The sequence below is a fragment of the Gasterosteus aculeatus genome, chromosome 2 (genome assembly GCF_964276395.1).
Source record: "Gasterosteus aculeatus chromosome 2, fGasAcu3.hap1.1, whole genome shotgun sequence".
In the NCBI taxonomy this organism is placed as follows: Eukaryota; Metazoa; Chordata; class Actinopteri; order Perciformes; family Gasterosteidae; genus Gasterosteus; species Gasterosteus aculeatus.
Window position 1 is genome coordinate 4,038,415 of NC_135689.1, and position 26,789 is coordinate 4,065,203.

Sequence of the window (26,789 nt, forward strand, 5' to 3'; positions counted from 1 at the left end):
TAACATAGAATAATAAAGTACCTTAAAAATGTTATTGATCATAGCTTGATCAATATTTGGTGGATGCTGTGATTCCTGATGACGGAATGAAGATTTGACTGAATGCTGTCGCCCTCTTCCGGTACAACATGAACTTTGTATTTCTACTCCATAACATCCCATGCCAAAGTAATTACTATCTACAAAAAATGTCAATATTAAGACGAATCAAATATTAGGTAAAAAAATATTTTTTAAGAAGTCAAAATATTTTGTGTTGAAAAATATTCCAAATATGTTGGGTCCAAAATGTTTTGAAAAGAAAGTAAAAGCAAGTTAGATCTCACTAAATCAAAAAAACACAGATCCTCTTACCTGTGGTGTTATTGATTAGTCTAGATTGGTTTAAGTTCCCTAATTATGGATATATTTGCAATGGAGATGTCCACTGAATTTCTTTAGATATATTGGGACAAAATGGCTCATAGCCTCCGAAAAATATATTTGAAAAACTCCAGGAATCTTTTTCCAAAAATCATGACCTGCATGCTTTCTCAAGATAATGCACAGACCTGTAGTGAGTAGTACTTTTGATTGTTGCTCTAAAACATATACACCACAGTTTGACTAATTATCACAAACAGAAATGTGCTGGTACTTAATAGGGGATTTATTTTTTCTAAATAACCCATTCATGCATTATTGTGTTGAAATTGATCAATTCTAAATATTGATGAAAAAATCCAGACTTCATACAAATTTTAAAAAGGTATATCAATTTATTGACATCTTGGGTTCTAAAAGAACAACAAAACAAGCCATTTTTTGTTCAAGCTAGATCCAGGCTACTGACACTATGGCTATGTTAAAAATCAAACAAAACAAAAAAATGACATTCTCTGTACAAAACATTTCTTGCCATTGCCATCTAGAAATGCACATAAACCTCAAAGTTGACGTGATTGATTTAGGTTTAATTAGTCATAATAAAAAACAACAAATGCATCTACTTTGAATGCAAGAGAAATATAATTAACTCAAATACTTGATATCGAGCTACAATGTCTGATATTCCGCATGGCTTTGCCTGTAGGTCTGTTTGAAATGAAAATGAAAGACATGGAACATTTTATGAAGAAAAAATACATTCAAGTTTGTTTTTTAGTGTAGCTTCTCTTTTCAATGTGATGATGCAAAGACTTTTCTGCAGGTCTGGTTATGACAGCCTTAGTGATTTGAGGGGTCCATGGGTTATGATTTTTGCCTGTGCCTAACTTGACTTGACATTGCTTTTATTTCCATCCCTTTCCATACTGTCATTTGTTTTATTTTCTAAACATGTATCCTGTTTACCAGTCACATTGCTAACTTCCTTCTTTCCTTCTCCTTCCCCTTTGTTTTTATCGTCAGCTGTGCTTTTTTTACCAGCAGGACTTGTCTCCTGCGTCTGTCTTTGCCCTTTGATTAACTCACGGTCTCGACTCCACCTCCCTTTTGTCGGGTGACCTACTCCTTTCCGTTTTGGGCTAAGGACATCAGGATTGTTAATCGTGTGATTTTGAAAGCGTATTATACCTGTTGGAGTGGGAAGCAAAGCAGCTCTGTGTCTCTGGGGCTTTACTGTGTGCTGATTTTGAAGCTTGTCAAAACTGGGGCGTGAGTTTCCTCCTCTATTTTGAGTTGGACCTAGGGTTTCATTGTATGTTGCAGAATGTGGATCTCTATGGTCGTGGGATCTGTCAAGTAGATGAGGACTATTAAAATGAGGTGATGCTGGCCCTCTACTATGCATGTCATCCTTCAATTCCAAACCTGGGTCCATTTCTGGAGCTCTTCTATCAGATGTAGGACCCTCAGTGTGTGTATCCCACCTCCTATGTCCATGTCTTATATCTAACCTTTCAGATGGTCCCCTATCAGTTTTAGCAAGCCCAGGCCTTCTCATACCTGCCCCTCTCCTTCCCCTCCTAAAATCGTGCTGTCTACCTAGTCTAGGGCTTTCCTCGTCCACACCTAGTCTTTCAGAGGCCAATCCCCCACAATGTGAAAACCTCTCATCGGTCACTGGAGCTTCAAAGTTTGAATTTCTGTTTTCGGGCCCTGTGAACCTTGAGTCTGGACCTCTAGGGACTCTTCTGTCAAGACCTTCCATTTCAAAATCTCTCCTGTTGGGGCATGCATTCATTTCCGGAGCCCCACGTCCTTTCATGCCTGGCCTTCTCATATTACCCCTTAAATCTGGCTGTATCCAGACATTCTCAATATGCCCCCCTCTTATATCTGATCCTGGTTCTCCCACATGTGGACCTCTTCTACTACAGCCTTGACTTTGATTGTCAGGGTCTCTCTCTCCACTGAAAAATGGTCCACGTTCCCTTCTATTTGGTTCAGCACCCCCTCTTTGTGACCCTCTCCATCCATTTCCAGGCCCTCCCCTACCAGGGCCTGGGAAAACTATATCTTCATCACCATGGACAGGCCCTGGGCCCCTGCAAACAGGACCACTCCAATCATCTCCTCGACCTCTCAAAGGCTCTGGAAACTGTACTGCATTTTCATGTGTGAACCGTGGCCCCCTACTTTCAGGGTCTCTCCATTCCTCACAAGGATCCTCCCAACTATGTTCTTCAACCTGTTCACCTGGACCTTCTTGGGGGGGGATGGGGCCTGGACCTCTGTTGTCATATCTTATCCAATCATCTCCTGAACATTCTCTTTCATTTCCTACAGACTCCATATTGGGCCCTCTTACATCTGACCATTGTTCCTCTATGTCTGTGCCTCTCCTATCATGTGCAGAACCCCTGAAGTTAGTCCCTTTCCATTTGTCTCCCCGATTTAGACTGCTTGTATCTGGCCGCAGTTCTCTAATACCTCCCCTTATAGGCCTTGAACCCCTCAAGTTTCGTCCTGTTCTATCAGCTCCTTGGCCTACAATGTCTTGTCTCTCTTGGATAGGTTCTGATCCGCCAAAGTCAACCCCTCCCCAGTTATCTCTTCTTGGCCTGAGACCTTCTGAAGTTGGACCTTTCTGTCTGATACCTGGGCCTCTAAAGTCTGGACCACCAGATATTCTGCGTACTGGTCCAAGGCCCTCCATGTTCGGATGTCTTCGTTCAGGCCCAGGTTCCATTGAGCCTGAGCACCCAGGCTTGTGTCTGACAGGCTCGGGGCACAAAATGCCTGGACATCCACTTTCAAAATTGGGGTCTCCAAAGTCTGGACCTCTTGGACACATCATTTCAGGCCCAGGACCCTCCATAACAGTTCTTTCAAGCCTCTCCCCCATAATGGGTGGACCATGCCAATCAGACTCTGAGCCCTCCATATTTCCTCCTGGTTTAAAATGTGGGTTTTCTGGACCTCTCCTGTCAGCTCCTGGGCCCTCTCGGTTTGGATCTGAATACTGTAGCCCTGGTCTCCTCATGTCTGGACCTCCTGGCACTCTACTGTTGGGCCCTGGACCCTCCAGACTGGAACATGGTCCTTCTGGCCTTTGTCCCCTCATAACTGGACCCCTCCTGTCAAGTCCTGGCCCCTCAATATTTAGCTGTCCACTTCGTGGCCCAGGACCCCTGATTTGTCCTCTGTGTGCTCTACCATCAGGGCCTATACCTTCAAAGCCTGGACCAGATATTTCAGGCCCCATTCCAGTAAACTCAGTCCCTGGACCTCTCACATATGGTCCCCTCCTGTCAGCACCATGTATATCAGTATTTTCATCTTCTAGACCAGTCCTGTCAGGTCTTTGACCCTTCATGGAGATGCCTCTACTTTCGTACCCAGGCCCCCTAAATTCCAGACATCCTGGTCCGGTTGCCTCAGGCCCTAGACCATCCATAGCTGGATCTTTCCTTTCAGGCTCTAGTCCCTGGAACCCAGGAAGTCCCGGTCCTCTCCTGTGTGATTCTTGACTGTCCATAGGAGGACCTCTCCTTTCATGTCCTGGCACACTAAAGTCAGGAACCTCTGATTCTCTTCTGGAAGGCCAGAGACAGCCCATAGCAGGATGTTCTCTATTAGGTCCTGGTCCACTGAAATCTGGACCTCCTGGCCCTCTTTTGTTGGGTCCGTGGGCCTCCATAGGTGGAACTCTCCTTTCAAGTCCTGCTTCTCTGATATCTGGACACCCATATCCTCTACGATCAGGCCCAGGACGCTCAACAGATAAACTTCTCTTTGGCTTTGATCCTCTGAAATCTGGACCTATAGGTCCTCTCCAGTCAGGCCCAGGACCATCCATTGCTGGACTTCTCCTCTCAGGCCTTGATCGCCTGAAATCTGGACCTCCAGGGCCTCTCCTGTCAGGCCCTGGGCCCTCTACGGGTGGACCTCGTCTCTCTGGATCTGGTCCCCTGAAATCTGAACCTCCAGGTCCTCTCCTGTCTGGCCCAGGACCCTCCATAGCTGGACCTCTAAAATGGGGTTCTGATCCCCTGAAATCTGGACCTCCAGGACCTCTTCTGTCAGGACCTGGGCCCTCCATGGCTGGACCTCTCCTCTCAGGATCTGGTCCCCTGAAATCTGTACCTCTAGGTTCTCTCCTGTCTGGCCTAGGACCTTCCATTGCTGGACTTCTAATATGAGGTCCTGGTCCCCTGAAATCGGGACCTCCAGGACCTCTTCTGTCAGGCCCTGGGCCCTCCAGTGATAAGCCAGACCCCGGTCCTCGGATATCTGGCCTGTCAGGTCGAGGAATCTCCATAACGGGACCTCTCCTTTCTAGCCCCGGGCCTCTGAAATCTGGACCTTCAGAACCTCTCCTGTCAGGCCCAGGACCCCCCATAACTTTACCTCTCCGTTGAGGTCCTAGTCCTCTTGAACTCTGACCTCCAGGCGGTTTCCTGATGGGACCTGAACCCTGTATATATAAGCCTCCGCTATCAGGCCCTGGACCCATGAAATCAGGACCTCCATGTCCTCTTATCTCAGGCCCAGGACCGCCAACAGAAAAGCTTCCACTTTCAGCCCCTGGTTCCCTGAAATCTTGAGCTCCAGGTCCTCTCCTGTCAGGCCTAGGACCTTCCATGGAGAAGCCTCTTTCAGGCCCCGGTCCCCTGTAATCCGGACCACCAGGTCCTCTCCTGTCAGGACCAGGACACTCCATAGATAAACATCTTGTATCAGGTCCCGGTCCACTGAAAACTGGACCAGGTCCAGGAACCTCTAAAGCTAGACCTCTTCTTTCAGGTTCTAGACCAACAATATCAGGTCCTCTAATTTCAGGGCATGATACACCAAAATCTGGACCTCCCAGTATTCTCATATCAGGTCCCTGACCCTCCCGAGCTGGATCGTTTCTCTCAGGTTCTGTGAAAGATTGTCTATTATTAGGCCCCGGACCATCCATAGCTAGCCCTCTTCGTTCAAGCACTGGTCCCAAGAAGTCTGGACCACCTGGACCATGTATAGCAGGTCCTAAATTGTGCCTTGTTTGACCTCTTTTGTCAGGCTCTTGTCCCATGAAATCTGCACCTACTGGTCTCCTCCTCTCATGCCTGAGTTGCTCCATGTTGGGACCAATCATTTCAGACCTTGGCCCTCTAAAGTCTACTTCTGGAATGCCTCTTTTATCAGGTTGAATGATTCTCAGTCCATCTTCAAATGGCCCTCCTCTGACTGGACCTGGTCCTCTCCTATCTCGCCTTATCCAATCATCTCTTATGTCAGATCCTGGACCGCTGAAATCTTGACCCCTCGCTTGGGGTCCCGGTCCTTTATTTTGACCCCTGTGTCCCTTCATATCAAGACCAACACCTGGTCTGAGACCTCTCCAATCTGGATTTGAAATGTTTGGGAAGCCACCTCCCCTTGTTTCTAAATTACCCATATCTTGACCAGACTGCATATAACTGCTTTCTGGTCTTCCTAATTCATACATAGTTTCTCTTCTGTCCGTGCCATGCACACTCCTTTCCATCCTCATATCCGGCCGTGGTTCCATGAATTGTTCTCCAAGTCTGCTACTGTCTGGTCCACTGCTTTCATATTTTATGTTTGGCCCTGGTTCTCTCAATAGTACATCTTTCCCTCTTTGTAGGCCCCACTTTTCATCTGTCATCGCCCCTGGAACTCTGTCTTCTGAAGCTGGAGTTGCATTTGAATCACTGAAGAATGCATCTCTTCCTCCCCCATGAGCCTGAAAACCCCTTTTTGAGTGGCCCACTTCCTCTAAAGCTGCACTGCCATCATGCCGCGAATCCCTTTGAACTTTTTCCAAACTCCCAAAAGATGTACTAGATCTCTTTATATCTGGACTTGGATCTGTTACATCATCACTCCTCAAAGTAGATCGCATACCTCCAGTATTTGGACTTTCACCATTATTTTTTTGGCTGCCACCTCTTCCAATAATAATGGGGCCTTTCACTTCAGGGTTTACACCTGTTAGACGAGAAAAGTCTTGTGTTTGTGATCCATGACCACAATAGTTGGGAATTGTTCCTTGCATACCCGGAGCTGTCATATCAGGCCCTGGGAATTGCATTCTCATTTCTCTACTATCTACATGTGGACTAATATGTCCATGTTCTTTCACCGGGTCTATTTCACTTCCTGGTCCCTTAGCATCTGTGCCTTTAGCTTGATTTGAAAGTCCTCCACCATGACCCAGAACGTCTCGATGCTTTAAGCCTGGATTTTCCCCTTCTATCTGTTGGTCTGCCTCTTTCATATCCATGTCTCTGACCCCTGGATGATTAAGATTTAGGGCTCTCAAACCACTATATCCATCTTTTGATAGTGAGCCTCCAACAGAAGACCACAAAATGTTGGACATTGTTGTTTGTCCTCCAATAGACAGAATATTATCTTCAGTCTTAACGTTGGTCGTTGAGACGCTGATATTCATCAAAGGATCCGTGATTTCCTCCACTTTTGCAGAGTTTGTATATTCTTTGCTGCTAGGTTTCACAAATTGGGGCTCTGGATCAGGGCTGTGAGGAGAATCTCGAATGGGTGGATCTATTTCTCTTAAAGGGATCGTACTTTCGAATTTGCTCATAAACATTATCTCCCGTTGAGAGGGCTTATCCATGTGTGTTGAAGAACCACTTCCTGTTTCATCCTGGCCAATAACTGAAGATTTTTGAGACTCCTGGGCTTGTGGTGGTTCTAAAGTTTCACGCTTCACGTTGTATTGAAGTTCATGTGAACAGGGAGAAACGCCTTTATCAACGCTCTTTTCAAGATTACTTTTTTGTCCATCAGGGTCATTTTTAATAGTTACCAGGGGAAATGATGATTTGTTACTCTCTACAAGTTGTCCAACAACATAGTCTGAAGAGTCTGAAACACCACATTGAACATTTAAATCAGCTGATTTCTCAAGGACTTGTGGAGAAGCCCCTCTGCTCTGCTTTGGTGAAAGGGAATCTGAATCTTTCATTCTAGCCGAAGATGTGGATCTTCTACGTCCATGAGAATGTCGGCGGGTTGTATGTTCTTTACGGTGCCGACCCTGGCGTTCAGACTGCTCTCTAGCTCTATGCCTTGACTTTTCCCCTTCACTTCTTCTGTGTCTATCCCTTTCCCTACGTCTCCGGGAATGTGAAGGAGAACGCTGTTCTGATCTTCTTGAAGGACTTCTATGGCGGTCTCTTTCACGATGACTTCGCTTCTTTGGGGATAGCCTTCGTTTTCTGCTGTGGTATAAATTGCGGCCAGAACTATATCCTGTTCTAGACAAAGATGAATCGCAAGTATTTAAACTGCCTCCTTGAAATACATCTTCTTGCATTTCATTAAAAAGGGATTCATCCTCAGGATCATAAGCTACATCAGAGTCTTCAATCTCTCCAGCAGAGGAATACTGTTCATTTTCTTTAACATTGTCCTGTGTTTCATCTTGCCCTTTAACAGTATCTGTATCATTTTCTAAATTAGAGATGGCAGTCGAGTCTTCTAGCTTAACAGTTTGTGAATCCGCATTGGAACCGTCCACAGTCTCTGTAAGGTTGCTGGTCTTGTCCGTTGATCTGGAAAGTTGACTGAGAGGCAAAGCTTTTTGTGGGGGAGACATGAGGGTATCAGAAACAGAAAAGTGAGCCATGAACATACCCACAGCCTCTCTCTGTTGACGGAGTGCTTCTTCCTGCTCCTTCAACTGCTGTTTTTGCTCTTCAATTTGCTTATTCAGCTCCTCGAGCATCCGCTGTTGTTCAGTTAGTGTTGCAGCTGAGACAACCACAGTACCTGTAGGAATGTTCTGAATTACTCCAGATGGAGTGGAGGTTTGAACTGGAGTTGGCGTTACAATCTGGGTAGAAATTGTGGGTGGGCATGATGGAGAATCTGATGTTTGAGTTGGAACAGGTGGCTTTGTTACATGACTTTGAATATCTGCAAAGATGGTCTCATCCTCTGGATCATAGGCCACACCATCATCTACAACGCCTAATATTGCAGGGCCATCTGCCTTAATTGTTTTAATGGTCTTCGTAGCCTGTCCATATCCCATTGCTGGATCATACTCCTCTTCGGGGTCATATGGTCGGTCAAATTCATTTTGTTCTTCTTCTTCCATTTTTTTTACTTTAGATTTCTGTCCATACTGTTGGACAATCGGATCCACCAGTGATCCAGAAACCTTCCCAACACTAACGTTTTTTGTTGTTGTAGAACTTCTGTCAGAGGAGACCGCAGTGTCATTATTGGCGAACAAACTCTTTAAGATCTGCAACGGTGTTTTATTGCTGGATGTTGTGGGATTCTTTTCAGAGATGGTGGCCTGAGTGACAGCGGCTGAGGTTGAAACAGGTGGTTGTGTTCTAATGGTCAAACAGGGTGGCGTGGTCACTGAGCCGGAAGAGGAAGAGTCTGATGGTGACCCAGGGCAAGGTGGTGTGCCAGGAGGTGTGGTGGTAGCAGGAGTCATTGGATCGTATGGTTGGAACATTTCCGATTTGTCAGATCCATAGAGGACGGGGGGTTTTGGAATCCACATCGGGTCTTTGGCCATTGGAACCTTTGGTCTCTTATCTTCAATTTCCTGAGGCAAGCTTCCTGGACGTTTTGACTTCTGGATGACTGCCAAACCCAGGAGAAGATTGGGCCGTTTTTTTTCAAGCCCTGTAAGATAAAGAAAATGCAATACAAAAATGATTGGAACATGTAAATGAGGGTTTCCATTAGGGCTGGGACCAATAGCTGATTTATTAATAATAAAAGGAAACTTAACTGGCACCAAATATTAAATGGCGAATTGTCTATTCCACTAAACACGATCACACAATAACAAAATGCTCATTCATTATTGGCATAATAATCTTTTTAGTGTTATATGAAGTTCTAATTTTAATTCAGGAGATGAGAACAGCTCCCCTATCTTCCTCTCTGACCCTGCTCTGACCCCGTAAACCAATCTGAATTATGAAAATGGGAAAAATGGATTTAGTGAGATTTTGCAGCCTGAATGTATTGGTTTAAAACCCCCAAAGCGCGGCCATTCTTGGGCCTTGGTGGTGTCTAGATAGACGCTCGTCCAGTCCCAATAATGTATACATTTATCAAGACTACAGGCGCTATTTAAATCTTAAGCACACCTGGTCCGTCAAAGGGTTGTAGCATGGCTGGGATTGGTTCCTTCGCGCTGAGTGGGACGAGGTATATATCCTTGATGGAGCGGCTGCCATTGGCAACCACTCCAAAACGTCCTCTGCTGCTGAAATAGGAAAACAGAGACACATAGGCCACCTCTTCCTCCTCTGTTGCAGGGTGAAAACGGATCACACATAACTCCTGATAGAGAGAGAGAAAAAAGAAGATGTAAGATATGGTAGGGATTTACTGATATTGTATTAAATACATAATAAATACTGTATATATTGCTTGCCTTTGTGATAGAGCTCTTAAGTTTTGCAACATAGTCCCACACGGTTTGAGGCAGGATTCGTCCTCCGATTTGTATGGTATCAGGTAGATCCTGCAGAAAAAAATGAAAGAATAGGCTTATATTGTAGTCAATTCAATGACAGATCCGTTTGATACAATAAAAGTGTTTTACCATTTTAAGATTTTCAGCAGGTCCTGAAATCAGATATCCCTTGGTGACAAACTTGGCCACAGAGAGCATGTTTAGGAAGCCTTTCCATACAATGTCTTGCTTGGCCAAGAACTGACAAGTCTCCCCATCAGCTGGGGATTCAGAGATCACGGTCCTGATGCACAAAACACACAGCACGATGACAATCATATCCAAACATTACACACAAATGTATACTACCCAAAAGAAAAGTTCTTCATATACCTTGAGGATGTTCCGTAGAGTCTGGGATCCACAGAGGAAGAAGGCTTCATTAAGATAGACTTAGGTAATGGCTTCATTGGTGGCGGACAGGGGGCCGGTGCTGAGGGAGATGCGGAGGTGGCCTCTTTAAGAGGAGCATAATGGACCGATCGGGTTGCGTTACCGGGACCAGAAGGGCCGCTGGACGGAGCGGAGAACCTGCCTGCCGCGGTGCGAGGGTCACGCAGTGTGATAGATACTGTGGAGACAGCAGGGATGACAACTGGTGGGTAGGCCCTCTTTTGTGCCGTACTTTTTACAGCGTCTGGCGTTGGAGATGCGGGGGACTCCATGACAGGGGAAGCAGGAGAGTCTAAAGTAGGGGAGGCCGGGGATTCCATTATTGGGGAAGCAGGGGCTTCAACAATAGTTAATGCCGGAGCGTCTATGATCAGGCGGGATGAAGGGTCAAATAGGGATGATGTCGGCGAATCCATGTCCGGTGAGTCAGGTGGCGCCCGCAGAGGGGAGTCATCTCCTGCAGTCTTTCTCCACGGGGGGTCACGTTTATCTCTTGTGTCAGATAACTTGGGTTTTTTCTTTGCGGGTTCCTCTTCTTCCCCGACGAGCATTTGCCCTTGAGGAAGAAAAAAATAATAAGTAGTGTGTTTTTAAAAAGAAAACTGGGGACAGCAACAGTTGGCAACTGGATAATAATGTCGATCGCACTGCAAATGTAAAAAATCTTTTTAACTCACCTGTACATATCTTGCATTTCAGGTCAAAGAGGTGGGCTTTGTGCTCCGACGTTGTGTCCTTCAGCATACAGGAAAGAATATCTGGTATAACGCTTCCCTGGCTCGACTGCACTGTCCTCGTCTTGAGCGCAGGAGCTGGAGCTGGCAGGCATTTCTTTTGTTCCTGGAGAGCAACCTGCACAGACACAAATTCATAATAAACCCCCATTGATAGCAGAACACCCATGACCCTTCCATGAGAAATCCTTATGTGAAGCAGGAAAGAGTCTTTATTTTGAATGCAAACGAGACAAGTACCCACCGAGCTTCTGTTGGGTCTATTGGGATTCAAACTGGGCAAATCGACCTTCACCGCTTCAGGCTTCTGCTGCAAACTTGCCGCTTTAGCAGCAGAACCCTTGACCTAGATACACGACGGCAAAAGATATGAACCCCAAACACTTCTTCAACCTCTGAGTTCACGCATAATATCTGATTTTGTCTTGGTTGTTTGGTTTTATACAAATACTGCCTTACCTCCGTAGATTCTTTTGCACTTGGCTCCGATGCTTTGGTAGCCTGCATGTCCTTCTGGCTCATCCTAGCCAGTCTGAAGGGACTGATCTCTCCGTGTACAACCCGAGACAACAAACCCTGGACACAACCCACAATTAGACGGACAGTTTTCCTGAAGCATGATTAAACTATAAGATAAACTATGGAACAATTCTGAAGGATTTCTGCACTGTTCCGAGTAGCATTTCAATTTAGTACAGAAGGCTGCAGAAACTACTTTAAACAAACCTTGTTTCTTGGGTCTTTCAGGTTGAACATTATAGTTCTGTACTTGTTCATGTATTTGCTGTCTGTGTTGCGAAATATGTCGAACATCTCCATCTCAATGCTCGCAACGAGCTTTGCAACTTCACTCTCAGACATCTCCAAATCGTCACAGTCACACAACCTTCACAAACAAAAAGAAAGTTAGTCAACTCATTTGTTTTATGTCACTTTTAACAAACAGCGGGCAAAGATGAAAGAAATGAGAACTTCTGTATCAACAAACTGCATTTGTTGAAAGGCTTTTTGACACCATCGCTTTATTTACTCATAGTGCCCATTTCGATCTTTAAATCAGCTCCATCTGGACTGTGGCGTGTGTGTAACTGAGAAGACTTCCGCTGAAGCTTGTTCTCACCTTTTAAGCAGGATGCCGGAGAGGGAGCGCTGGATGCTCTGCCTGATCTGGTTATTGGGCTGAGAGGGCCTGGAGGAGGGAGCGCTGGGTGCGGGTGGCACCAGCAGGTTTCTGGTTTCGTTCAGCAGCGTGGGGGCTAAAGGAGGCTTCTGGCCCGATGCCGATGATGCCGATGATGACGCAATGCTGGATGGAGGCTGGGGTCCAGGCTGCTTCTTCGGTATGACGTACGTGGTCTTAGTGACCATGAGAGCGCCTGTTTCGTGATGTCGGGGAGCCGAGGCGGACGGAGGTGGAGCAGCTGGAGACGGACCGGGTTTGGCTGCTTTGGGTGGTAGGCAAGGATCTGATTCTGAAGACTGCAGTTCGGGCGCAGCGCTGTTGATCGGCTCCTTTCCTTGGGAGTCGCTCTGCGGGGGGTCTGACTCACATGCGGGCATGGAGGGGGCAGCTGCATCGATTGAGGGGTCCTCCGGAGGTGGTAAGGGTGGAGTTACAGCATCACTGTCAGCCTCTTCCTGTCCAGCACCCTCCGCAGCTGTTAGGAAGAAAAGAACAGCAGGGCATTTTGTCATTATGAGTTCACCAACTGTAAAATGTAGTTCATGGAAGCAAAAGGGGAGTTAGAGGTCAACAAAAAAACTCCCCTTTTGCTAATAGTTGCAGATTGATTGATGTCATTATATTATTGGTGGAAATTGGTTGCCGTCACCTTATGTAAGCACACGTTTTGTTTTACAGTAAGAAAAGATGATAACTAATTTAAAAAAAATGACTACTTTGATAAATAGGTGCACAATATAACTGGGGGATGTAATGTAAAATAGTTAAAAAAAATATTTTTAATTAGTTTGTATCGGAAGTGTTGGGTAATCTGTCCTTTTTTTGGATTCATAATCAGCCAAATTACAGAAAATGCGTATTTTCCACCTGCACACATATGCGGTTTACATAAATCAATGAAGAATGAGCTAATGCCTAATCAGTCCTTGTATTAGAACTCTTCCTCTACAATGAAACCATGTCAGGTTAAATTTAGTTTTCTGGCATTAAGCACATATTGGTATTGAGTTTAAATATATTTCACCCACTCTGTGAATAACAAGAGTCAATAATGTGGTTCATATTTGTTACTATACAAACAAAATAAAAGTTATCCTCTCAACTCAAATGCTCAAAGTGAGCATAGTTTCCTGCTAAATAAATGATTTAGTCCAGATGTGTCATTTGAGATGCTGATCAATGAGTTCTGCTTTGTTTTCCTATTGATATAACATGGACAACCTACGAATAGAATTAAATAATGCACTTTAATATGAGGTAAAATGAAATCAAAACTTGACTGTTGATCTAAGCACTCGAGAATATGACAAAATTGAATTAGGCTTATTTGTATACGCCTGTATGTTATGACAAATAACATTAGCGGTCAATGGGCTTTCAATCAATTATTGCGTAATTGATGGTAAATGGCTAAAACGCTTCCATTTCCCAGTTTTCAAGAGTAAGCTGAAGGGCACAAAATCATCCTTCCATATGGAAGTTTCAGAATGCAACATATATATATATATATATATATATATATATATATATATATATATATTATATATATTCCTGGACTTTTAGCACAGCTCTCTGGCAGGACGTGACAACATTCATCTTTCTGTAACGTCCCTCTCAACATTGTTGGCATTATGAGAATCCACAGTGACATATTTCTATTTCATCAACATGTTACTTTCAAACTTCTGATAAATATCTCACTTGTTTTTTTGTATTTGTATACGAAAGAACGCAAATGTATGAATTGTATCTACTGTTTCGGGGAAAATTAAACAGGTTTCAATAAATTCAATAAATAAGATGCCTGCAATACCATTTCAATGCTGATGCCTCTATATGACCGTCATAAGTAAACAAGACCAGCGAGAAGATTGGCTGTTTCTATACATGTTTTTAATACTCGTCATCAGTGCCGCCGGGTTGATTTCTGTGGGAATGAAACTTCACCTGGAACTCCTCCAGCTCAGACTCCAGTGGGGCCCCCCCCAGCGAGAACCCGGCCCACCGAAGACCGACCCCAGATCGACCTGCGACCGTGACCCCCGCCCCGGGGGAGGAGGGCGTCCTCCTCCTCCCGCCAGCTGCCATTCCCCGTTAGGCGTTAACGCCCACGCCGCTGGAGAGCCAGGCCACACCGCTGGGCCCGGGGGGAGGGGGGGGCGGCGGGGCGCAGGGGGAACCAGAGATAACCGGACTTAGATCTGGTCTTACCAGACAGCCTTAGACTGCACAATAAGTACACAAGAAGCTTGGATACGCCGAACTTCAAGCCGACCATTGAGCGTCGCAACCACTGTGAGCACTGCACAAGTGGTGTGTGATGGATCGGCAGCCTCATCCATTACCTGCCGAGGCGTTAATGAGGATTAATGGTCTGCAGACAGACGGCTGCTTTTTCAGAAAGCCAGCGTGGAGACAAACTTGGCAGAGGCGAGATGTGCAACGATAAGGCATCAGGCAAAGTGATACTCTATGTATGAGACGATGGAGAGTAGAGCCGCTAACAATCGATCACTCCCGAAACCCCCCGTAAAACACGAGGGGACCGCCAGCGTGCAGGTGTGAGCCTGTGAGATGTAATAAGTCACGTCTGTGGGTCCCAAACGGTCTTTCACTGCAGATGCTCAGACGAGCATTACAGAGCGAATGTTTGCAGATCGGCCTTCTTCTACACGAACACGCTGAACCAAGTACAATAAAAAAAAAAAAGCACCGCGCAAAAGAGAAACACGAAGAGCTTTGAGAAGAGTACGATCCTGTTTTAGAGGATCATCTGTGGAGAATTCACTTGCAAAGCGACAAATATGGAAGTCATTTTCTACGTGGAAAAGAAAGAATGGGGAATCTTTCTTTGTGCTTGCTTATCTTTTTGTGTGTGTTTGTGTGTGAGAGAGATTCAAAGTGATTCAGTGCATTTGTCTGGTTTTGATGCGTAATGCATTTGTTGAGTTTTGTCAATGAAGTAAATCTCTGTTTACGTCTTTCAGAATACACATGTCTATCAAACTAAAGGGCGGAATAGTACGATCAGGGGAACACAGTCTTAATTTACATTTAGATTAACTCAACCAGTGAAACAAAATCCTTAATGTTAATTCACGCAGTTCTCAATTTATTCCTCGATGAAACTTCATTTAAAGTTAAAAATATATATATTTAATTTCCCCTTTCTGCTGGTTCCTTTCATTCTTATATTCTCTCACTTCATTTTCTCTGGGCCAATCTTTGAATATCACTGAGCGCCTCCCCACCACATCTTCACATGGCTTCATGATTGATGAAGAGGCATCACATTTATGACCAAAGTCAATTACTTTACTGGTGATACAAATAAATGATCATCTCAGCACTTTACTTTGTTTTCTTTAGAGTAGGAAGTTTCTGGTGAAGAGTAAGGACACTTTTCCTGGTTTCAGGCGTCTGAATCTCTTCTGCTGGTAAATCAGTGATCGTCAACCAACACGTAGCAACAACAGATGAAAAGATATAACTCAATATAAACTTTTGAACGTGCTAATCATCTAGCTGAGAGAAGGAAATATTTAGGGCAACTAATGACTACAAATCTACCGAAAAATATCCAAAATGGTGTTGCTGTACGGTTTTGTGGTGGCTGTTTTGTTGCTTAAAGAGTTGAGGCAGATGTTGCAGTGATGTAAACACAGCTGGAAAGACAATAAGAGCACAATCTCGTCACACCGTACCACATTAGAATAGTATGTCGTCTTTCAATAGTTAAGACACTTAATATTTGTACATAGTAAATCAGTATTATTTGATGTTTGTCCCCAATTTGTTTGCATTAGGTTGAGAGCAAAATGTGCAAAGATTGTGTAAAGAATAGAGTAGATCCTGAGTAGGACTCCTCTAGTTCTATAACTGAGTGTTACTTCACATTTCAGAGACATTTGTCCAGTGCGAATGAGAGGACATTTGTTTCAGCAAAGTTCATATAGAGGAGCAAAAGACGGCCACTTCTCTTAATGAATGACCGACGCTTCATCCCGAGGGGAACACGTGTGTGTCACATGTCACGGAAACCCAACCAACAGCCACCTAGAAGAACCGAAATGTAGAGAACCACCAAGTGTGTGAACATGAGTGTTAATCCATTTCACTCTGGGACAAAGTGGTGGGGGGGATTCGATTAGTTGTAGTAGTTTGACTTGTACACAAATACTAGATAAATAATTATTCATGAGACGCCAAAGCCCCCGTAGACGGGCCACGTGGGACACGCGTGTCTGCGGGTTCTCGATGTGTGCGTTCCGTCGCTTTATGTCGCTCCTCGGGTTTAAAGTTTGCATCGCACTGGTTCCCTCGGCATTCTCCGCTGGGTTTGGGATTGTTGATTGAAATAAGCTCCGTGAAGGACAAGTTTGTTTCAGCACAGTCACATGACTTCACGCCCCCCCCGGGAAGAGACGCACTGGTGACCTTTAGCGGTGTCCGTTAGCTACGTGCTAACCCTCGCCCGTTTTTAGGACTACTAACAGTTGAAAATGTCATGAGGGGGATATTTACTATTTTATAGTACTACGTGTGTTGACCACAGAACAAAGAGAAAACATTAAAAAGAACAAAACGAGAAGTAGAAATGAAGAAATAACTCGTGAGCGGGTTTCGATCGGAGTGTTTAACAAACAGACATTAGAGATTCCAACAAGAAGTTTCAAGACTTAACAAGTGTGTCCATCACAGTCCCCACTAGTGTTTCACATGGGACGATCTCACTGGGAACCTTGAACGTTTATGTGTCTGATGACGTAAATGTGGGAATCGCACTTGTTCAAAACCCCAAAGATTCTTTAGTTTTGATTCATGTCAATTCCTCCATCTTCCCCCCCGTTTAAATGTGTGTTAACATTTGGCACATGAGACAGATCACCACTGGACGGCTCACCGAGGCATCAGGAGGACATTTCTTTTACCTCGGGGACAATTGTCTGTCGGGATGAATGAGAAACATTTTAGATCTCACTGTTCGGGGATGTGGAGGGTTTGTGTATTTCACACTCAGTAAGCTGTAACGTACTTCGTTGGTGCTTCGAGTCAATTTGTAATGTGTGTGAGATGAAATATTGAGTGTTTTTCTACTCTAGCAGCACACATAACTCCAGAAATCCTACTTAGAAATTTGGTGCCGCGGGGAGATTGCGTCTATTTAAGCATACATCTGTGTTAAAGTCTCTAATACAACACTCGAACTTTGGAAATAAGAATGTCGGAGAAAACTTGGATAAATAATAAATAATAAAAGAAGCTGACGTTGAGTAATCTGTAGTATTTTACATCTCTGTTAATAAGTAACAAGCATTTATGAACACTGAGACTGAACTGCGTGAATGTCGGCGATGCGTTTTCTTTGGTTGCACATCCCTCGTTTGGCCAGTAGAGGGTGCTCGTGTTTCACAATTAAACGTAGAGGCGTTGAAATGATTCGACCGTCGTAAATATGCAGAAGGAATAAAAGCTTTGGGGGCGTGTGTTGGAGAAAAACAGCAGCAAAGGGGTATAAACGAGGAAGGGAAAACAGGAAGTACATGTTGGCTAAAAACCTGTAAGGATTGGCGGCATCAGAGAGGAATCAGATTTGAACTTGGCTTCTTCCTCAACACATTACACATACTAATATGTGTGCACCGGTCCGTGGAGAAAGAAGCGCGTTCCTGTCCCTGAGGGATGCGTTACAGCTGGAGACCCCAAAAGACCACCAGCAGTCACGAGGCTTCCACCCGTCTGCTGCCACGTCATGTGATCGAATCACCTGAACGCACTGAGGGGAATGATTTGTGTCGCTACAAGCAGAACTCAAAGGGGAATATTGAGCGCTGATTACCTCGTTTAACGTATCACAATGAGAAATGTGGGCAAATGTTCTCCCGGTGGACTTCACACCAAACCATGACAGCATCACATGATCGGATTCGTAAATAAAAATCGGCCTCAGTGAGATCTTGTCTTACACCTTGTCCATCGGCTTTGTCTGATATGACCAAACCATCACATGCAAAACGCAGCTTAGTTGAAGTCTACAATCTGGGTATTTATTTGGGACAAATATAAATGGGACCCGGTTTGATTCATTCCATGACGGGAGGACTGGAGACTTTGTTGCTTCACGTGACTTCAAGCCTGTGAAGTTTTTTCTCAAGTTTTCTGGCAACAACCCACAAGATTCCAGCTAAAGGCCAAAAGAAAGATTTGGCTTTTTAAATGGTGCAACCTCCAAAAAATGACAAGGGGGTGAGCTATCTTTGTCCTGCTCTGTTATCTGATTTTTTAAGCCAATGTAAAACACATTTATAGACATATATGCTGATATAAGTGTTTTGAAGCAGTCAGTTTGAACGTAGAGCATGTTGTGCTGCCTCGTTCCCTGTTGCGCAACAAGCAGAATAAATGACGACGTGTTGAGGAACAGATTGTCTTTGCTGGAGCCCCGGTGAATAAAAGGTGCCGTTGCCCCCCCGGTGAACATCTCCCCTTTCTGTGCCTATCAAGAACACAATGTACCCGACCACGAATGACAGGTGACTGTTAGATGTTAAGGTGACGTCCGACATCCCCGGTTCCGGTCCAGTCAGGGACGATGGATCAATTAAACAGGCGCTCGTGTCAGAGGAACTTATGTTGTGTCTGCATTCTGTTTTTCATTATTTTTTGAGTTTATTATTTAAAGAATGATTAACTTTCCTTAAGTTCTGGTAACCTCAAACTACATGTTTCTATTTTTTTTAAAAAGACACTAAGACAATTCTCTGAAACAAGTCGGGTTTTCTTGATACATACAAGTCACATCCGGCTGTTTTGTAATTCATCAATCCACCCTCAATAACTAATTATATTCCATTTCTATAATACTCTGAGAACCAAATGGACCTGTGTGACGACGTTGAATGGAGAAGTTGCACTCTGATCTGATCTGAAGTCAGTTATGCACGTCTCCCACTAATTGTGAAACCTAAAAAGCTCAAGTGGGGCGCGTCAGCGCGGCCCCCAATAACCACCTGCTTATTGATCCATGAGTGCACGAGAGAACGTGGAGTCTGGTAGTAAATTCAAAATGAAAAACCGCCCCACGTGTTCTTTAACCAAGCGGAAAGCCGTTGCATTATTTTGTTGGATGTCTGTTTAAAAAGGAAAATAAATGGTTATTGGTGGCATAGATAACAGGTATATATACATATATGTATATGCATATATTATATAGATGTAAAATAAATAATTAAACATTGTGGACTATATGTCCAACATATTTGTATGTTTTAAGAATACACCTTATTTTTCTCTTCTAACAGCCTTCCCACAAAAAAGCCCATTCTGCTCTAATTGGCTTCTTTGAAAACTACAGTGCCCCGTTGCAGGCCGTGGGTGGAGATACTCAGGTGTGTGTGTGTGTGGGGAGGGGTGAGGTGGGGGGGCTGCAGGTGGAACATGAAGAGGAGCGTTGCGTTGTCTGATCCAGTCAGGGCTCATAAAGCTAACTTGTCTTATTTGAAGGTGTGTTGATTAGTTGGCACTCCAGCAAACCAAATGTAGGTCCACAAGCAACTGAAAGGAGGAGGAGAGAGAGAGGGGGGGGTTCACACCACACTCCCTTTGAGCTCCGACCAGCGCTACAGTGAGGCGAGAAGGCCGTGGGGGTGCTTTGAGGTCCAGCAGGAGCTGCATCCCCTCCCGTCACCCAGGAGACGGGACAGCGAGTCCGCCCGGCCACCAGCACTGCTGCTTAGCATCTCCTGACCTCAACCCCCCCACCCCAACCCGACCCTGCAGCTGGCTCAGGACCGTCTCCAGATGAGCTCACATTCAGAGGCTCATTGGCTCAGCGAGGTGTTATTCATTTCATTTTACGGTAGTGTTGGGATTCATTTTGCCATTAATGTAGATCAAAAATGAATATCAAATGCTCGCAATGCAGGCAAATAATTGCAATTGCCACTACCTCAATATTAAAGTGGTTATTTACATCACTGCAGAACATCTGAGAGTTGCGACAAGGCAGAAACCCTGCAAGAGTTCACTGATGTCAGAGAAGCAGAACTAATAATCATTATTTGGAAAGTACTGATTATTATTTCTTCAAGGGACTATTTTTTTTGTCGGTACCAGTGTACCAAAAATGCAACAAAGGAAAACCGTATTATTTTGAGCTTGATGGGGGCAGATTTATAATTAATTGAACAGTGTGGTTTGATTTGTTCTACTTTTATAAGCCTTTCACACGGTTTTCAACAGGGTTTGTATGCAGACGTCTGTATGTTCGTAGTTTAATGAAACGCATTGATCACACTGACTTCTACATTTCTCACTTTTACCAACAAGTAACCAGATATGAGTCATTCCTACGGCTCCACATTGAGGTTCACCACAAAGGGTCGGACTCCCCCGGCAGCAACCGGCCTGCCGTGGACGGACTCGGATGCAGCTGAGGAACGAGGCCCCTGCTGGAGACGCAGGCCGCACTGCGGCCCCTCTGGTGAGGGGGGGGGGGAACCAGCACGGTCGGACCCTTGTTGCAGTGGAAATGGAGGCTTTCTAAAAAGAACTCTGGCGTTTAGAAGCACAACCGCTGCCTGCAGGAACGCCACAATCCAATTAAAAACTTTAGTTATTTAGTTATTAGGAATGCAGAGATGGGTTTTGTGCATCACGCTGCTATATTGACTATTAGGTATTAGGTCATTCCATCAGGTTCTGTTGAATATAAACAAATTATGTGTATTCATAGATTTTTCCCCCTAATTGTGTCTTCGCCGTAGTAACAGATTCATATTTATCTTCCCAGTGATTGATTTTGGAACGCTGTGTAAACGCATTAAAAGGTAAATTAAAACTTGAGCCAAATCGCTGGTTGGCGAACACATACTTGCCAATAAAGCTGTTTCTAGCACACTTTAAGCATTCTTTCTTTCTCTATGTACTTTTAAATGTGTTATTGCTGAGGTTCAAATGTGAAATTTCATACGAGGGTTGGGGAAAAAGGGGGGAAAATGAAACTACAATTATTATTGGTGTTATTTGTGTATTGTATGAATATCTAGAGAAATATGGATACGTATTTGAAGGTGCAGGTAGAGGAATCAGGAGCACGGTTGTATTTCTGATTAATAAAACTAAATGCTTTGTGACCCAAATAGGCTTTTTTAACCACTACACCCAAACTCCAAAAAGAGACCTGTCCTTCATCCCTAGTCTGAATGCACATGTCGTGAGCGGTGAGCGGTCTTCGTTTGCAGGACACTGACGCCTTTTGTCCCTCGGAGGATAGCAGCACTTTTCGGGCGGCGACCGGCTGACCCTTCCAAATGTTCCAAACAAACAACTGCCCCGTTTAGTGAGATGAACTGCAGGTGGAACCTGTTTCTAGCTCTGCACTGATGAATCCGAGCTGCTGATGGATGAGGCGCTGTCAGGTGGTAGTACTATGTCAAAGTGTTCTCTGGTGCGTGGCAGGTTGTTGGAGCGTAACAAAGGGACGAGGACGAAGTCATGAAATGTTCTGTTGCGTGCATGTGTGTTTCGCAGCAATTTGTTCATTCTACTTTTATGCAATTGCAAAATAATTAAAAAGAGAATCAGATGTACCGTGATATTAAGTCAACTAAAAGATCTTTTTGTTTGTGCGCCGATCAGCTGGTGCACGCACTTTGCAAAAAGACACGAGGCGTGAAAAGGTGATGAGGAAAGTGGTTTCATCATCATGTGATGCTGTAAATGTCCAGCCATCTCGCCACAAACCTTAGGTCAGATAAGCAGTGCACACTGCTGATCCACAAACAAAGATAACAATCTACAAGTGTTTAACAAATAAAAGCAGCATATCACGAGGCCGCTTGAGATAAATAAACACCTGTGATGGGATTGTGGATGTCACACTTTTGAGTATCTGATTTCTAAAAGTTATTAGGAGATCAAAAATAAATAAAATGTGCGAGATGCAGTTCAATATTTCAAATGATGAGCAATGTTGTCTACATGTGAACATTTTCCTGCGCAACTTAAGCCTTTTCCACAGGCGAGGTCCCGGCTCAGAGGCGTGTGTGTGTGTGTGTCATGTGTTGCATTTGCAACACGCCCCTAGGTTGTTATTGTTGGAACATTGAGATCTAGTAGAGACGTGTGGAAACGTCCACATCAACAAGCATGACTACGAGTTTGGTGTCACGCAATTCACCAGGTGACTCCTCACATGTGTGTTTTTGTGACCAACAGCAGTTTGGAGACCAAACATTCATGGAGATTCCTCCATTTCTCCCAGTGAAAGATCTTCGTGGTCATGTGACGTCAACACCACGACTTCAAGACTCGGGATCATAAGACTGTCAGTTGGGTACAGCGAGTGTGCTGCTGCACGTGTGGCGTGAAGATGTGGAGACGCACGGCTCTAAACCTTGGCTGTGAAGTATTCTCCATACAGACAAAGGCCAGCGGCTTTGTTCCCCGTACGAGGCGTGTTTCTAAAATAACTGGTGTCCGATGTCAAGTTCTCCTTTCTCTATTCTTCATAGAAAACCTTTTGAGTTTGCAAAGTCGGACTAGATGACAAGAACAGCGGAGCGGCGTTTCACCGCCTGCCTACCCAGCACCACCCAACACGCAGCTGCTCAGTTTGACATTTTCCACCTAGACCAGTTGCGCGACAGGTTCAAAACGAGTTTGAGTTTTGTTTCGAGCGACCTCACATTTTGAGTATTCAACATAAACAAAAGGAACTATAAAAGTAAAATACTTACCCACTGCTGACCCCTGCTACTTATCGGCCATCCCAGAGAGAGTAGGCGTCCAAGTGTGCGTGTGCTTGGGTGTGATTGTGTTACGTAGTGCCACGATTCACAGAGGAAGGAGAACCTGTGCGGCCCAAAGAGGCCCTTGTGCGTGTTGTGTGATCTGAATGTGTGTGAGTAGCGAATGGTACATACACGCTGTGTTTAACTTAGATGGCGGTATGGGAGTGGCCTGTACTTCTGTGAGACTGGGGTCGCAGGCTAAGGGAGATGCAGCCTCCTCATGCCCATCTTCTTCCTTCATTTCCTCCTCAGCTCTTCCTGCTATTCTCTTTGACATCCTATCCGACCTCTGACCCTGTGATGAAAATATAAAATTAAAAAACAGGTCAAAAACCAACTTCCCCTCATAGTATAAAATGGATTTTGACGCACTGGTTCCCAATTAAATCACAAGCAAAATGTAGAACATATATATTGCCTATACACTCTAAATAAATCTCACGCTCCATGATGAAGTTTCTTACCTTGGCGGTGGGTCTGGCGGTGACAGGTTTTTTCGGTGGCCGCCCTCGCTTCGGCACCTTTGGACCCGAGAGAGTCTTCATAGTGACGGCAGCGTGCTGCAGGATGCAGTCAGTGCCACAGTACACAGAGTCCTGCAGGGCCTGTTTGGAGCACAGGGGTCCAATGCAAAGGGGAAGCGAGCTGTCTGTCTCCATCTCAGCTTCAGGCTCAGGCTCAGCTTCAGGCTCAGCTTCAGGCTCAGCTTCAGCTTCAGCTTCAGCTTCAGCTTCAGGCTCAGGCTCAGGCTCAGGCTCAGGCTCAGGCTCAGGCTCAGGCTCAGGCTCAGGCTCAGGCCTCGTCATCGCAGCCTCCTCATCCTCCTCTAACACTATAACAGTCTCCTGAAAACAGAGTCTCATCTTACACCCAGACGGCACACTTCTGTTGCGAAGATCAACCAATGGATAATGATTCAAATAGAATATCGTGATCGAATTTGTTGTCAGAATTCAAACTAAAAAAACTCTACATGTCAAAAAACTGTTTAATTTTGAATTGTAGAAACTGAGGATAACAAAAGGAAATTCTAACCTTGTGAACTTGCTGCTCCTCGCGCCGCTCCTGTTCTCCACCAGGAGGACTCGGCGTCAAGCATCCACGGGGGCTCAGCTCAGGCGGCGGTCGAATGTGAAGCTTCGGTTGAAGTTGGATTCGCATCTTTGTAGTGCAAGGAGGGCAGATGTACTCTTCCCCTTTCCTCTCCATCTTACGGCCCTTTGACGCAGTGATACCAACACAGTCGCCGTGAAACCAGTCCTGGCATTTGTCACAGCAGATCATGAACCTATAAGAAAAGACATTTCAGGAAGTGAAACGGGCAGATGGTTGAGGCATGCAAACCTCCGAAGCCCAAGGGACCTCGTTACCAGAAATGAGCACCTACCGCTTATCTTGTTTTTGTCGACAGATGCAGTACAGAGCATTGGAGTCGGAGCCCTCTGCGTCCGACATGCCTAAACACTTTCTTTTTCTCTTCTTCATCTTATTATCCTCCTCCACCACCTCCTCCGGTGCATTATCATACTGTCCGGGCGCCACGTCACTATTCTGGTCCAAATCGGTGTCGATGACAATGCAGTCGGAGCTTGTCTGCTGAGCGGGACTGAGCGTGACGTCGGAGTTAGAGGAGATCTCTATTTCCGCAGATCCACGAGGATCGTTTTCTTTCGCCTCCTGCTGCGGCTGCTGTTCCAATGGATTGACGAGCATGACCTCGTCGTCGTTGTCTTCATCATCTACCATGCTTGTTTGTAGCGCAGCAGCCCTTCCCCTCCCTCTGCCCCTTCCTCTTCCCCTTCCCCTTCCTCTACCTCTGCCCCTGCCCCTCCCTCTCGCCTTTCCTTTTCCCCCTCTAACCCCTCTAGCTCTTGTGTCTCCCGGTCTGCCTCCCAATGCCAGTTGCTCTTTAATCTGTATCAGAGTCATTTCATCATTGTCCTCTTCTTGACTGGAAATCAACACCACGTCGTCCACGTCCCCTCCTGCAACGTCGTCAGGAGTACCCGGTTGAGAGGTCTCCATTTCATCAGAAGATTCGCTATTATCGGGCACCTCTGTGTCTTCTATAACCTCTGCAGGAGGAACCTCGATGGAATCCGTGGCTCCCGAAATGTCCGGAGCTGCCAACGCATCGGACATTTTCATCGGCATGTCCTCGGCGCCGCCCAGCAAAGTGAAGGCAGTGTGGAAGGCAGACCCAAAATCTTGACCCCACGGGTCGAGGCTCCCTCCTGCAGAAGCTTCTGAGGCGGGCTTGCCCTCTTCTGATACAGGGGATGATGGGGCGGACCACTCAAGCTCATCTAGAACACTCTTGGTTGCACTACTAGTTCTTTGGGGGGAGTGGGTTGCTGTAGTGGGGGGGGACGTCTGGTTGCTTCGACGACTTCGGCCTCTGCGTACAAGTGGGGGACTGTGGGTCAGCTCTCCCACTTCATCCAAGAACTCCCTTTTAGCGATGGTCGTCCTCCTGAAGCCCCAGGACTTTTTAACCTGCGACATGGTCGGCCTAGCGCTCGATTCTGCCTCTTCGGATTGGCTCTGCTGGTCCTCTATATGAAGAAAAACACAGTCAGCCAAAATACATCGGTTTCATGTTTACCTATGGCCACCAAAGAATGCGTTTCACCTGCATTATCGGCATCAGTGACGCTATTGTTTTCCATTGGGTCCATTTTGGCATCCACAGGTAGCGACGCTGTCAACGCACAGACGTGATTTGTTAGCAAACAGTTTGTAATAAGTTGGATGAGGAATAAATGACCAAAAGAAGGGACCAGTGGAAGAAGAACGCTGATGGCTCCAAAGCCCTAATTTTAACGGGCAAAGATTAATTCCTCTCATATCTGCTGACATGGCCATTTAATTAATACGGAAAAATTCGATCAATTATTTGTTTATTCAAGCAACTGAATCCAATACAGTCAAACACAGCAGCCTGCGATACATTATAGCATTGTAAAAGTAATAAGGATCGGCCTTTGTTAAAACTGCTGAGGGTTAATCAAAACAGTAATACAGTAACCAAAGGTTGTGTGCACATCTGCAGGCTCGATGACGTCACCTTGGAGCTTTAGTTTATCCAATTATAAAAAACAAGACGCGCTGCAGATGGACAAATTAGTGCATTTTTAGGTTTATGTAACAAACGAACATGTGATGACAAGCACGGTGTCCGGCCTTGTGTCCAATTAACTTGTGCATTAATCCAAAGGTGACTATATTCATATTATTGGCTTGTATAAAATTGCGTTGTTCCGTGCAGCGGGCCTGAATATCTGACCCATCTTTAGTTCTGGTGCAGACTCTTCCTGTAGTAGATGGTGCAGTTATCTCGTCCACGGAGGTGACCGACTATGTGGGAAATCCACCAAGTAACACATTTACACTCGTTAGCTAGTCACACGGACGAACGAAAGGCCCTTACTTATGCCGCTGCAAATCTCAGTCTGCTGCGAAAGGAGAGAAGATGAGGATCCTCTCCTGCGACGACTATCGCCGCTCTCTGCACTTCATTTAAGCTAACGTTAGCCTAGCTGCTAGACTACCCGCTAATGCTGCGAAACGGTCTCCAACGGGTCCTGAACCATGATTACATGTTTCGTGAGTATACGTCAACAATGTAAGAACAATTTGAATCGTACCTTGAATCGTAATGCTTATTTTCCAGTTATTAAAGGGTTCGCTCAGCTAGCCAGCTAAGTAGGCTAGCAGTCTTCCATTTTCTCTGCATCGCTCTGCTGTTTCGTAATCTCGCGAGAATTCCTCCTCACAGGCGGAAAGCCCCGTGA

The 26,789-nt window shown here is 45.2% G+C and overlaps 1 protein-coding gene across 1 annotated transcript; it reads right to left on the bottom strand.

The window, feature by feature from the left end:
• Positions 1–738: 738 nt before the first annotated feature.
• On the bottom strand, positions 739–26,769 carry LOC120828851 (uncharacterized). The gene is made up of 16 exons (XM_040192492.2): positions 26,643–26,769; positions 25,628–25,696; positions 24,383–25,550; positions 24,031–24,283; positions 23,460–23,840; positions 23,128–23,290; positions 12,140–12,677; positions 11,746–11,905; positions 11,479–11,595; positions 11,264–11,365; positions 10,963–11,137; positions 10,226–10,841; positions 9,983–10,136; positions 9,812–9,901; positions 9,522–9,717; positions 739–9,048 (listed from the first exon to the last, which is right to left on the bottom strand). Exons 2-16 carry the CDS (start codon positions 25,671–25,673, stop codon positions 1,250–1,252), a joined length of 11,958 nt encoding a protein of 3,985 aa, XP_040048426.2. The 5' UTR covers positions 25,674–25,696; positions 26,643–26,769; the 3' UTR covers positions 739–1,249.
• Between the last annotated feature and the right edge of the window lie 20 nt (positions 26,770–26,789).

What these genes read in the sequence shown, in the direction of transcription:
- LOC120828851 (XM_040192492.2), bottom strand. Translation starts at nt 25,673, where the DNA reads ATGGACCCAATGGAAAACAATAGCGTCACTGATGCCGATAATGCAG. An exon ending in GAAATGCAAGATATGTACAG is followed by an intron (nt 10,842 to 10,962) that starts GTGAGTTAAAAA and finishes TTCTTCCTCAAG; the next exon opens with GGCAAATGCTCGTCGGGGAA. An exon ending in CTCTACGGAACATCCTCAAG is followed by an intron (nt 10,137 to 10,225) that starts GTATATGAAGAA and finishes TTTGTGCATCAG; the next exon opens with GACCGTGATCTCTGAATCCC.